The sequence below is a fragment of the Pezoporus wallicus genome, unplaced genomic scaffold, assembly GCF_028554395.1.
Source record: "Pezoporus wallicus isolate ANWC-B61680 ecotype Strahan unplaced genomic scaffold, APGP_CSIRO_Pwel_v1 contig_11133, whole genome shotgun sequence".
In the NCBI taxonomy this organism is placed as follows: Eukaryota; Metazoa; Chordata; class Aves; order Psittaciformes; family Psittacidae; genus Pezoporus; species Pezoporus wallicus.
Genome location: NW_026636583.1, coordinates 60,933 through 73,274, shown reverse-complemented (window position 1 = coordinate 73,274; position 12,342 = coordinate 60,933). Strand labels below are relative to the sequence as shown.

Below are 12,342 nucleotides of genomic sequence, written 5' to 3'. Positions count from 1 at the left end.
CTTAAACCAAATGTTCTGACCATGCAAATCTCAGTTTCCAAATGCAAAGATGCAAAATTTTCATGCTTATGTTGACTTCAGTTATTCTCTCTGTACCCTTCTGGAAGAATAAAATGGCAGAATTTACTTGCATCCCTGTGTGCAGGGAGCAGGAAATGGTACCCAGAGGATCCTGATCACTGGAGGACTGGGAAATGAGGACAAAGGAAAGAAGTTGGAGGTTCTGTGCTGAGACTTAAATATGAACCTCTTTCCCCTCCAAATGGTCATGGAGGGGGGATGAAGCTTGTCTTTTGTGCTGCCTGTCGTGTTGCCTTTGAAGGGCACGTAATTGGTAGGGCAGGTTGCCAGCAGTGCCAGCAGTTGATGCGGCTGCTGGCAATGCAGCTTTAGCAGCCATCACTAATGACAGCAAAGAGGAGTGCAAGTGGCAAAGTAGCAGGAGATGTTCAAGGACTAAGAGGGTGGGGAGGTACAGAGCTGAAGCCTCTCACAAGGAGGAGCTCATTGCACATCTCCTGCATGCTCATCCCAGCTGGGGAAATGTGACTGAGACTGCCAGTTTCTCAGAATGAGCTGTTTGTACTAGAAATACGTAGCCTGAGGTGGTGAACTGGGGAGTTAAATACCGGTGTGTATGAAAGAGGTTAACATAATACACTGGTATTGCTGGTTTGCTTCGTGAGTGACCACCTACGGTTCTTAAGTGTGTTCTGTAGGAGAAGCTTTCCTATAATACAGTGTTGTTAGGTGCTTATTCTGGTACCAATAATCAGAAAATGAAATAGGTCTCTGAATGGGATGGTGAGCGGCTTAGTGAGCCAAGCACTCTGCGAGCACAGCTCTTTTGAGATGCAAGGCATCCTTCCATAATAGATTTGATGATTGCATCTGCAGCCTCTGCTGAGTCAGAATAATTTAAGGAAGCACGTAAGTATCTACAGATTCTGCTGTAGAGACTTAAATCTGAAAGACAGGAGTTGTGAACAAACACTAGGATATAGAAAACAAGGTTTTATGTGCACGTCACCTCCCAGCAGGCATATACTTGATGGCGAGGGCTCTGGAAGCATGCTTTGAGTTTGGAATTGATTGAAACATATTGCCCAATCATTTAAAAATTATAGGGTGTTTTATTCCCATAAAAGTAGGATGGAGAACAGATGATGAGAGGATTGCAGTTAAAGCCAGCTGAACCACTTGTTCCTCCAGCTTCAATGAAAACTGAATACTTGACTGAGGAACCATACTAGAGTTTGGGGGGGGTTGGGGTTTTGTTCTTTCAGACTTCAGTCACAATGCAACTGAAATGTTCAGCCATAATAATTTAGAAAACAGTTATAACAAATCTCTCCAATTTCTTTACTTACAGTCTCTGAAACACGTAAGCAGGCAATGGGCATTAGTGTACAACTGATTTCTCACACATGCTATTGTAATTTTCTCATGGGACAGTCAGATTAGGACTTAACCCAGCACATTCCAATTATGAGAGCTGGGGATTCTTACAGGTAAGTTTTCTTACTGCTTGTTTTTTGCAGTGAACTGGCCCTGATTGTCCAAAGAAACCGTGAGGTCTTTAAGAAAGTAATTAAGTAGAATAAGTGTGTATGTGTCTCACAACTTAAGTTGGAATGTTGTCTAATTTCAGCTGTCAAAGAACACGAGAAGAGCAAAGAAAGGAAATCCAAAGACTATGGAAGGTCCAAGTCAAAGAAAAAGAAAAAAAAGAGAAAGAGAACTAAGCCTGGTAAAGCTCTTTTTTCTTCTGTAGGGAAATACAACTTCATTGGTTTGTTTTGGCTGTTCTTTAGTTTCATGCTCTTGAGTGAGCATTGCAGAGAAGACTGCTTGCTTCGTTAATCTGTTCTAATATTAAGTGGTTAATATTGTGATTTGCAAGATAATTTGTTTCTTGGTTGAGCTGCACCATTATTGCTGGATGACAGCTTGCAGTAGTGCATGTAATGGCACAGAATAAATTAACTCTAAAATAAATATGAAGTATTAATAACATTAAGCATGGCTTTTCATTAGCAAATGCACCTTAAGTTGCACATAAGTATAGAGGGTGCAGATTCCCTGAATTTGCTACCAAACACCGTGTGTACCAGATGTTCTCAGTTATATAACTTAGTTTTGGTGCTTCTTTAAAAGCCTCATCTAAAGTCTGTACTCATGCTGTGTCCCTCTGTCATGTCTCCTAACATGCTGTTCCACCTATGGTAATAGGGGTGTAGTAGGAACACGTCTTCACTCTTGATTTTATCTACAGAGGCTTGGGAATGCTTTCCTCGGGGCACTTTACACTTTGAAATTCATATCTAGGCCCAGGTGTTACTGGTGATTGGATTCTTCTCCTCTGGAGATGGCAGTTGATTCTGGAAGATGTCTCTAGTGAAATGCTTAGAGATCAAGCGTGGCAGCTTTCTCTGCCATTGATGGATGTCTAGGATCATTAATGCAGCACATTTCAAACTAGCATGCGTAATTTGTTAAACCAGAGCTTCTTACGGAGGAGTTCCCGAGATGGGAAGGAAGATGGATTGCATTTTTGTTTGCTGCAGTGAAGAAATAGGGCAAGCTGTCATGAGAGAGTAGAGCAGGAGAAGGAACCATAGGCAGACTGACTCAGAATTGTGCTGAAACAAATATTTTAGTGAGGTTCTGATTGTATGGTGCCCTCAAATATGACAATAATATGCATACTATCATTTGTAGATGCACAAATAATTTGCAGGTAGTACCCACTATTACTTGTCCGCCTGCTCTTGGATTTTGAGATGCTGCTTGCCCCCCTTCTTTTGATGCTGCTTGTGGTTCTTCAGGAGCTTTGAAGGTTTTCTCCAGACAGCTGATTGGAGGGTGCTGCTTATAACTGCACATAGCCTTGATGTGTCAACACCGAGGATGTGCTGAATGGATGCTTCACAGAGGAGCTATTCTAGGTGTTTTCTGCACATGGTCTTAACTGGGCTTCTTTCCACTCATGCATCCTGTTCCATACATACACTAAGAAAATAAGAGATGCTTTTTGCCCACTTTGTAATCTGAGAGATGAGGGGATGTGTGTGGTAGCCCATGTGAATGATAGTGGGATACGAGGGAGAGGTGTCCAGCTAACAGTGCTTACGTGGAGATGCCTGTAATGCATTGTAAGCATGTTCACCCTGAAGAAGTTAGGTTTAGCCAGCCTTTTCAGCCTCTCTCACATACATCAGCAGTGAAGGATGACAGAGCTGTGTAAGGTTTTCCTGGTTCAGACAATAACTTTATTGCCTCTAGAAAGCTTCCAGCAGCATAACAAAGTCCTGCAGTCCTGGCATAGTGAAGTGAAAACTGTCACAAGGAATTATACATCCCTGCTCCGTGCATGGTGCTGGTTTTCTCTTTTCTCAACTTCTCTTGACCCCAGATTTCTAAGAATACCACTTGTTACGATTTTGCAGACTACTCTGGCAGCGAGGAAAACACGGATGTTTCACAGGAGCTTTCTCCTGAAAAATCAGGTGTCACCAAATCTGTTCCTTCCAATAAATCATCTGCCCATACAAGCACAGTGCTGCACTGCTCTGGGTCCGGGCAGCACAGAGGAAGATCAAAAAGAAACGGTAAGCTGACTCTCCCCTCTGGTTTGCTGGTTCTGTCTGTTACTACCAGTAAATGTGTGAGCCGCACTAACGTCTGCAGAAGTCAATACCCATGATGTACATCTGGCTGTTCTTATGCAGGACCATGTGTTTCCTTTCCCCTGCCCGAACTAGTTGAACCCAGTTCCTTTGCCAGAGCTTGATGTTGCTTTTTGCTTTGACTTCACAGAAACTCTTAAGACCGTTGCCCTTATTTCAGACTCAGACTCATTTTGCACCTTTTTGCAGCCCTGTATTTACTCTATCATAGCTGTGGTCGAAGTTTAGTAATTAAACTTTTAGTATTTCAAAGGTTTCAATGAAGTAATAATTCAGAGTTAAAAACAGAGGTTATGCAAGCTTTATGCAGTATGTGTGCTGTGTTTGAGACACCACTGGATGTGGTTACATGTAGTTGTGTACACTATGATATATGGTTACAATGACTTCCTGAGCTTCATGATGATGATAAGCTCTTTATTAGTATCTTCATAGTACTTCATAAACAGAGCTCATAAAAACGTGGCTGCTGTGTTCCAGCTTTCAGAGTTTTCAGTATTTACTGTCACAAGCTGGTACAATAAAAAAAGGCAAACAAACATTTTGTTCTTTCTGTTATTAAAGCTCACAAATTTGAAGGAAATGGGAAATATATGACAGCTTGATTATGTGCAGGAGCCTTAAGTTCCTCACTGATTCCTTGTGGTAGACGTGCACTGTTGGTGACCATTTGATTATGCTTTGACACAGTTGTTTTATTGTTTGGAATTAGGCAAAGTGTAAAAATTTAACTTCAGTTAATTCCATCACACAGGGAACAGAGGAAACATTTAAAACTACTGAAGCGCAGATGGCGATAATGTCTTAAAACATGTTCTGCAAGTCTGATGAGTTCTGGTTATGGAATATATTGACCATAGTGTGTATTGCAGTTTAGTAACTTGGCCATCAGTTGCTCAGAATTCTTTTGATCAGTTCGTAGACATTGAAAGAGGTGAGAAGTATTGGAAATGGTTTTATTTCATCCTGTTTGCAATTCTCTTAACTGCTTTTTGCATCTGCAGAGCTCGTATTAATAAGAACAGCAGTGCCCGGATAAACAAGATCTGGTGTAAGCAATAGTATAGCTTGTGTAGTAGAATGGAAGCGCTGTTGCTTCCAGAATACTTGAGGAGTGTCCTATCTCAGAGATGGAATAAAGCTCTAAACCTGGAAATGAACTAATACAGTGGGTTCTCAGGCCCTTAAATTTGAGAAGAGATGTCTTCGCACATGACTGAGTTTGTACCACAGACTGGTTCTTCTGTTTCTGCAGTGCTGTTCTGGGGCCTAAGTGATCAAAATAGTTCTTACCCAACATAGGTGAGAGACCACAGTCTGTTTCAGAGCGACTAAATTTACTCTATTCCACCTCATTAGAGTATTTTGCACATAATTAAAATCCTTGCCTTCTCCTTCTGACCCTCCCATCCTACCCCCAAGGAATACATTGCATTAGTAGTGAGGTGAGCATCTCAATTTAGCATGCTGTTCGGGACAAGATTTTCCTGGCAGTTTTATTCAATCCACTTGAAGCATTAAGTGCTATGGGAGCGTTCTTAAAGAATACCTGCACTGCCCCTGAACTGATAAGTGTGTCTTCAACAGGAGGCTAATGAACATAATCATTTCTGAAGCAGGATTAAATTCTGTGTTGGACTCTGAATGTTTCTCGAATGGAGTCATTACTTTGTGAGTCAGAATGGTTCATAGCACAGAACCCTCTTATCTCTTTCTGGGAGCTCTAGTCTTAGAGTACCAAGCCACAGTTCTATACAGATTGCAGGAACTACTATGAATCCTGTTCTAATTTATATAATGGGATTTTATTACACTTACTTGTCTTAAGAGACTTTTTGTCTTTGGTTTGAGGCACTGTGTCGAGAGTACAGTGTTAATGACTGAAGCTGTGAAGTTGGAATATTTTGAAGGAACTAATAAGAATATAAAACTTCATTATACATAGTAGTAACTTTAGCATTAAAGTTCATCATATGATGTAGTAACATTGCAGTGTTCCTTAAATCAGATGGGGAACTTGTGCTTTTAGAAATGTCTGTCTGCATACTCGGGGTGAAATCGTGAGACTTGCTTGGGGGTTTTGTCATTACTTGGGATTTTACCTAACTTCTTTTTTTGGTACAGAGGATGACACCCTGAGTGAGTCATCTCTGGAGAGCTTGCTGTGGAGCGATGATGACTGCAGTCAGGACGTTGATGTCACCACGAATCCTGATGAAGAAGTTGAAGAAAGCGATTCTGAGATTGTTCGCTGTGTTTGTGAAGTAAAAGAAGAAAATGACTTCATGATTCAGGTATGACGTGGGGGGTGAATTCCCATTTTGGTGAATGCAGTAGAAGATGTCAGGAAACACGCATAGGTACAGTCTGTACATGAAATAAACCCCTTCTGTCCTCTGAAATAGGAATTTTTTTGTCCAAGGTAACCTGTCAGCTTGAGCAGCTGCAATGATAAGTAGAGACCTTTCCTTTTTAATACAGTGTGGGTTTTTAATTGAAGGAAAGTAAGGGGAAAGGGCCAATTCTATACAAGTCATTGACAGTTGGCTACTCGCTTCTGGATTTGCATTTTGCTACACATGCAGGGCAAAAGATACCTTGTGCATTAGTAGGAAAGGGTGCAGTGATGGGCAGTGGCTGAATAACATCTGAGTGCAGAGGAGGAACAGGAGCCTGACAGTTGGGGATAAAGGAGGTGGCTGCCCTCAGGGGAGATGGATCAATGTAAAACACAGATACAGGCTGTAGTATAATTTTCTGGCAGAAGTAGGCTCAGCACTAGTTTGTGACTGCAGAATGCAGAGAGCTGTCAGCTAGCTGAGGACATAGTCTATGGATAGCTTTCACATAAGGTTTCGTGGGCTGCTTCTGAGATGGGTTTTCTGGGTTGATCTAGTTTGGGGATTGGGGGTTTTTTTGAGTGTATTGCAAAGTTTTAAACGCTTTGGCTGTGTTATAAAAGAATTGCCTAGGAGAGCAGGTTATTCTCTCTGGCAAAGAGATGCAGATCAGCAGCATGGTAAGTACCTGCATTCATTATGGAGACTGAAGCAATAGGAAGTGGGGATCAAGGAGCTGGTAACAATATCTAGGGGCAGAGGGGGGTGTAGGATGGGCATATAGTTTGCTTAAGGTGCCATATGCTGTGCTCCCCCCACACCTTCCTGTCAGGCTGTGGTTTTGGGGGGAAATGTGTTGAACAATCTCTTCTGTTGTTGGTGTAGAAATGCCTGAGTTAGCTAGTTGAGTATAGAGCTTTAATGCAAAGATAACACGGAATTATGATGAGGGGAGCCTATTTTCAGCTTTCCAAAGGTGTAGTGCTGAGATTGACACTTCCCTTTTGACTATAGCATGAGAATCCTGTGTAGTTATCATAACTTTGTAAGATTTCTCCCCTGTTTCCTACTCAGACTTTAATTTGACACTTGGAAACTCGAATTTGGAAGCATCTTCACTAAAGAACTTGCTTTTAGACTTGTCCTCTCTTCCTAAAGATATGTAATTTTGCTCAACGTATGGGCTTGTTAGAGAATTCCGGGGCTGGATTTGGCATCCTCGGAGGTGATGGATGTGAATGAACTTGGGATATTTTTGTTCTGGAGGATGAAAAGGTGTTTAAATAAATGCCCATTGAGTTTGGTTATTTCCTTTTTACGTCAATTTAGATGTTACTGCACAACTCTGCATGGTTTTCCTCTTCAAATTTTATATTGGCTTTGCTTTGAATCTCCCTATTACTGCTTGGGCAGGGGGTAGCACCTATGTAGCATGTGTCCAGAGCAGTTGCCTGGCCAGCCAGGCTGTGAAGTGGGACATGCAGATAAAAGGAAGGACCCGTGCCCTGATGGGATGGATATTTAAATAGCAGTTGAGTAAAATAAAAACAGTTGGGGTGCTTCATTAGAGTTCTGGGCAAATTTGCCTGGAAAATCCCAAAGTGTCTCTCTGCCATATGGCAGGAAGGTAGGATGCAAGTGTGTATCAAGTGTTCTTATCTTTAGCATATTTTTCTTACTGTTTCCTTTGTTTAAGGACACCTTTTTCTGGCTCCTACTGATCACTTTGTGAAAGGTGGATGGTCTCTCAGCCTGTTTTTAAAGCAACTTAACTGCTTTAGGACTGTTTACCCATTTTGTAAGGCAAAACATTGTTAGTCCCATCTTACAGAAATCTTCTTCTCTCTGACCTTACACATCCTCTGTTCCCAGCACTTCTATTTCCTCCACACGTAGACCACTAATTTAATACAGTGATGTGTTCAAAAACTGGTGGTCCCTTTCTGTCCCTCCTAGCTTGAGGAAAGACTGCAGATAAAAGCAGCAGTACTGAAAGTGGCATAAGTAGTGTTCAACACAGTAGTGTTCAACACAGATGTTGACTAAGTTGGCATCTCTGTAGGTCAGTGAAGAGCAGCATCTGGGATTGCTGCAGTTGCTCTTTGGTTTAGCTCATTTTGAAGACTTTGCCAATATTGACGATTTTTGCAGTAAGCTTTTGGCTTATGCTCCAAGAAGCAAAGGTTGTGCTCTGTTGTCTCAACTGCTTATGAAAACAGTAATTCTGAATGACACCACAGTTTAAATCAGAATCGGCTTGGATGTTCTTCAGTGGAGATTCACCCCATGTTTCAGCAGTCTTTAGGCTACAGCTGAAGTTTTGCCTCCTTGTGAAAGGGGAGAAAGTGACTGAAACAGAACATGTGGATAGTTTTTCCTGCTTAAAACCAGTATGGCTTTAAGTACAATGATTGCATCTTTAAATAGCATAACTGTGCTATTTAAATTATGTTCAGTCCTGGCAAGTATGATTGCCCACACTTGGAAGGATGTCAGAAGTTTTAAAGCTAGTGCAAGTGCTTCTGCATTTTGGTTTGATGTTAGACGTACCTTTGAAATAGGTAAGATGTTAGAGATACAGATGTCAGTAAAGGGTAATACTGGCTAGTCTGGTGTGACATAAATATCCCTTCAGTTTTATAATGGAATGTGATTTACTGTTTGAAGGGGAAACTTTTTCATTCAGAATACTTGATATATTTTCTTAAGCAAGCTTGATTGCATACTGTTTTCTGTCCTGATTATGTGTGAAAGATTTTCATCTCCAAAGGGAACATTTTTTCAGCATCTCTCCTTCTACTTGGTAATTGTTGTCATTCTCCAGGAATCCATGTGAAAATCTGTGGGAAGGGTTTGAATTTTACTGTAGTCTGATTCTTTAATGTATTTGCTTGTAGCTGGAAAAGGGGGTGGGTATTAATATACCTTTTTGTCTTAAAATGTGGGGGTGATGTGTCTTTTACTTGAGGTAATCTTGCTGAGCACCTGTAGGCTTCATTTCTGTTGATGTACACTTCTTGACTTTAAACAGTGTGAAGAGTGTCTGTGCTGGCAGCATGGAGTCTGTATGGGTTTACTGGAAGATAATATACCTGAGAAATATACCTGCTATATTTGCCAAGATCCTCCAGGTACAGACATTTCAGGTTACAGAGCTTTCTTTTATGTGCAGTAACTTTATCAGTTTATCTACATATTGCAAAGATTAAACTTCTTGCTCCCCTAGCTGCGCCTGTCATTCCAGGTAATAGAAGTTGAGTGATAGATACAGAAAGTTTAATTTCTGTGACTCTGCATGAGTCAATATTGTGGAATTGCAGCTGCACAGGAATAGAAGTGAACGTTTTAACTGTGGTGACCATCTGTCACATGTATACCACTAATAAGGATTGTACTGTCTGGCTATGGAAAATGAATTTAGAAGCACTCAGGAAACTTAAGCAAAAACTCCCCGTGGGCACATCTTATGGGATGTGAATGCAGCTTTCCTCCAGCAAGACCAGGCTTAGGAGTTCCTTAAGTTAGCAAGAGGCTCCCAGGCTCTCAGCAGCAGTAGCTCTTACCTGTCTGACTGCATTACTTTTAATGGTAATGGGTAATGCAGTCAGAGTTGATTAAGCAGCACATTCTCTACTCTTAATTATGGATTTTAAAATGTCTTAGTCCATCTAACACAAGGTATAATTACAGTTGTGGGCATCTTTTCTGGCTTCCTACTCAATGAATTATAAAGCTTTGCTGAATATGGAAACAGATGAGGTCCGGGCTTCAGTCCATGTTCATTAATAATGAGAAAATGGGATCTTTGTGCCTAATCACAAGGCATTTTAAGACAATTTCCATTTATGTACATATTTGCATTGTCATCTCTGCTTTGGTTTTTTGGGGGTGTTTAAAACTACTAACTCTTCTCTAGCTTAACTTATTGATTTGTGTAGCTTGTATTCTAATAGCAAGGAATACATGCTATGCTTACGTTTGTGTGTTTGCAGATTAGCATGCATCTCAACTCCACTGTTTCTAATAATATCATTTTGTTTGGCTTTTTAAGTTATTTATACTGATGCACTTACCACATTTAACATCATTTCAGCTGTTGTTGATATTCCAAACTCTTAAGGTAGAATTTGCATTATTAATAGCCCAGTTTAGGCAAGTTCTCCATCAGAACCTCATCATTGATTCCTTTAAAATTTACTTGTAAATGGCTGTGCTAATGCATGTATGATGCTTAAAAACAAGGCCAGTGGGGAAGGGATGTTCACTGCCTTTTGCTGCATTTTCTGTCTGTAGAGAGCTCTATTTAATCTGTAGCCTTAGTTATAACCATGGTTACTAGACACTGATAACCTGCTAAAAATACACTTTTTTCCTGTGCATCAGCTGCAGTTACCTGTTGTGGTTGTCCTGATGGAATTTGGGATCTGAATGCTCTTATAGTTGGGCAGAGATTTTTGACTGAGGTTATCTCACTTCCCACTTTACAGGTTTTTCATGTCTTCAGGGTTTTGTCTGCTATTCAGGGTCTTTATTGGTACCATTGGTAATAACAAATAAGCTGTTGGAAGACTTGGAGATAATCAGAATTGCTGCTATTAATGTTAACATACCATAATGAATGCTTCATTTTAACACACTCATTACTGTTGCTTTAGGTCAGAGGTCCAGCTTAAAGTACTGGTATGAGAAGGAGTGGTTAAGTAATGGTCACATGCATGGCTTAGCGTTTTTGGAAGAAAACTATTCCCACCAGAATGCCAAGAAGATTGTAGCCACTCACCAGCTTCTTGGCGATGTACAGAGAGTGATAGAAGTACTGCATGGACTGCAGCTGAAGATGAGCATATTACAGTAAGCAGTGTTTAAGTATCAATTGGCATGTTCTCGATGTGAATCAGATTTCAAATAGTAGAAAAATAACTGGAAATTCGGACTTACTTTTGTGCTTCTTTGTGGGTATATAACAACATAGTTTGGCTTGTTAACGTGACCTGGGAAAAGGACTTGGCTGCTTAAAAACTATGTAAGTGTGTTGAAGGGTGTAAATTGACTTGTATATAGAAGGGTTGGGAAAGTACGAAGGGAAGAGGGAGAAAACTAGTAGCAGCAGCTTCTCCTAAAGCACCTAAATAGATGTAAGTAACAAGAATGATGGGTGTATAACCTATGACAGCATTATTGTAATGCTTGCCTTCTCCATTCCAGTAATTCTAAATCAGAGCTTTTCCTGCAGAAAGCAAATCTTTTTGTTCAGCATAATGTTTTAATGGAAGAGCAGTTGCACCTTCAGCCACGTGTAGCAGTTCATTCCTATGCAAAGATTACTACAAATATAGATGGAAAAAATAACGTATTCTGCAAGGGTTGTAGAAATTGAGTTTTCTGCATCTTTTCCTGTTTAAACTCACCCTGGGGTTCTGACAACTGTAAACATTTCTAACACAAATCCAGCAGTTTTAAACTGATTGAATTCCATATTTGTAATATGCTAGTTGATAAATTACACAGCAGGAGGTGTTTGGAAAGCAAAGCTTTTAGTGCTTCCAATGTACTTAAGCACTTTCCCCCTTCCATTTAACCTGCAGTGATGCAGTAGGGTCACTGGCAGTACTTGAAACACTTCTCTTTCCTCTGTGGAAAGGATAGTTTGTGTCGTCACTTTGACGTTTAAATTCGGGTGGTTTACTTTCTTTATGTTTGAACAGAAATAAAGAGCATCCTGACCTGAAGCTTTGGTGCCATCCGTGGAAGCACATCACGGTGGATGAGAAGATTCATACAAAACACATCATTCACATTGAGGAAAACTGTTGCAAAGAGGAGACGGCAAGTTATAGAACTTGGAATGGGACAGTTGAGAAACCCTCAACCATTCCTTCTGTGGAGGAATCGTACATTACAAGTGAACACTGTTACCAGAAGCCTCGAGCCTATTACCCTGCGATAGAGCAGAGGCTGGTTGTGGAAACAAGAGGTTCAGCCATGGATGATGGAGTAAATAGAATACGGGAAAACGGGGACGATGCCCTGTCAGAGAGGTTTGGCTGGAATCTGGACCGAGAAATATGCAAGATGGAGAATGAATCCAAACACAATTACTCTAAGGTATTTGTATTAAAGTAACCGTCTCTGCGTTAAAGATGTGTTTGCCTGGCAAAGTGAAGACCTCAACACTTCTTAGCAGTATTTAGTTTATTTATTTGTGTTCAACTTTTTTCTATGCTGTTAAATGTAAGTTGCCAATACAAATTAAAATGAAAGCCTCTGGGAAATACCAGCCTCCCTTCTTTAGATGAAAAGGTTGTTTAGCTTTT

At 40.6% G+C, this 12,342-nt stretch overlaps 1 protein-coding gene across 7 annotated transcripts in view; it reads left to right on the top strand.

Annotated features, from left to right (window-relative positions):
* PHF20 (PHD finger protein 20) overlaps window positions 1-12,342 on the top strand; it is a 48,381-nt gene that overhangs the window by 31,658 nt on the left and 4,381 nt on the right. For 6 of the 7 annotated variants that reach the window (XM_057400826.1, XM_057400824.1, XM_057400821.1 and 3 more), the window contains 6 exons: window positions 1,652-1,750; window positions 3,450-3,611; window positions 5,814-5,983; window positions 9,060-9,159; window positions 10,684-10,879; window positions 11,734-12,133. In XM_057400826.1, coding sequence (XP_057256809.1) covers window positions 1,652-1,750; window positions 3,450-3,611; window positions 5,814-5,983; window positions 9,060-9,159; window positions 10,684-10,879; window positions 11,734-12,133 — 1,127 coding nt within the window. The remainder of the gene's footprint in view (window positions 1-1,651; window positions 1,751-3,449; window positions 3,612-5,813; window positions 5,984-9,059; window positions 9,160-10,683; window positions 10,880-11,733; window positions 12,134-12,342) is intronic. The other variant, XM_057400827.1, reaches the window with a different exon arrangement.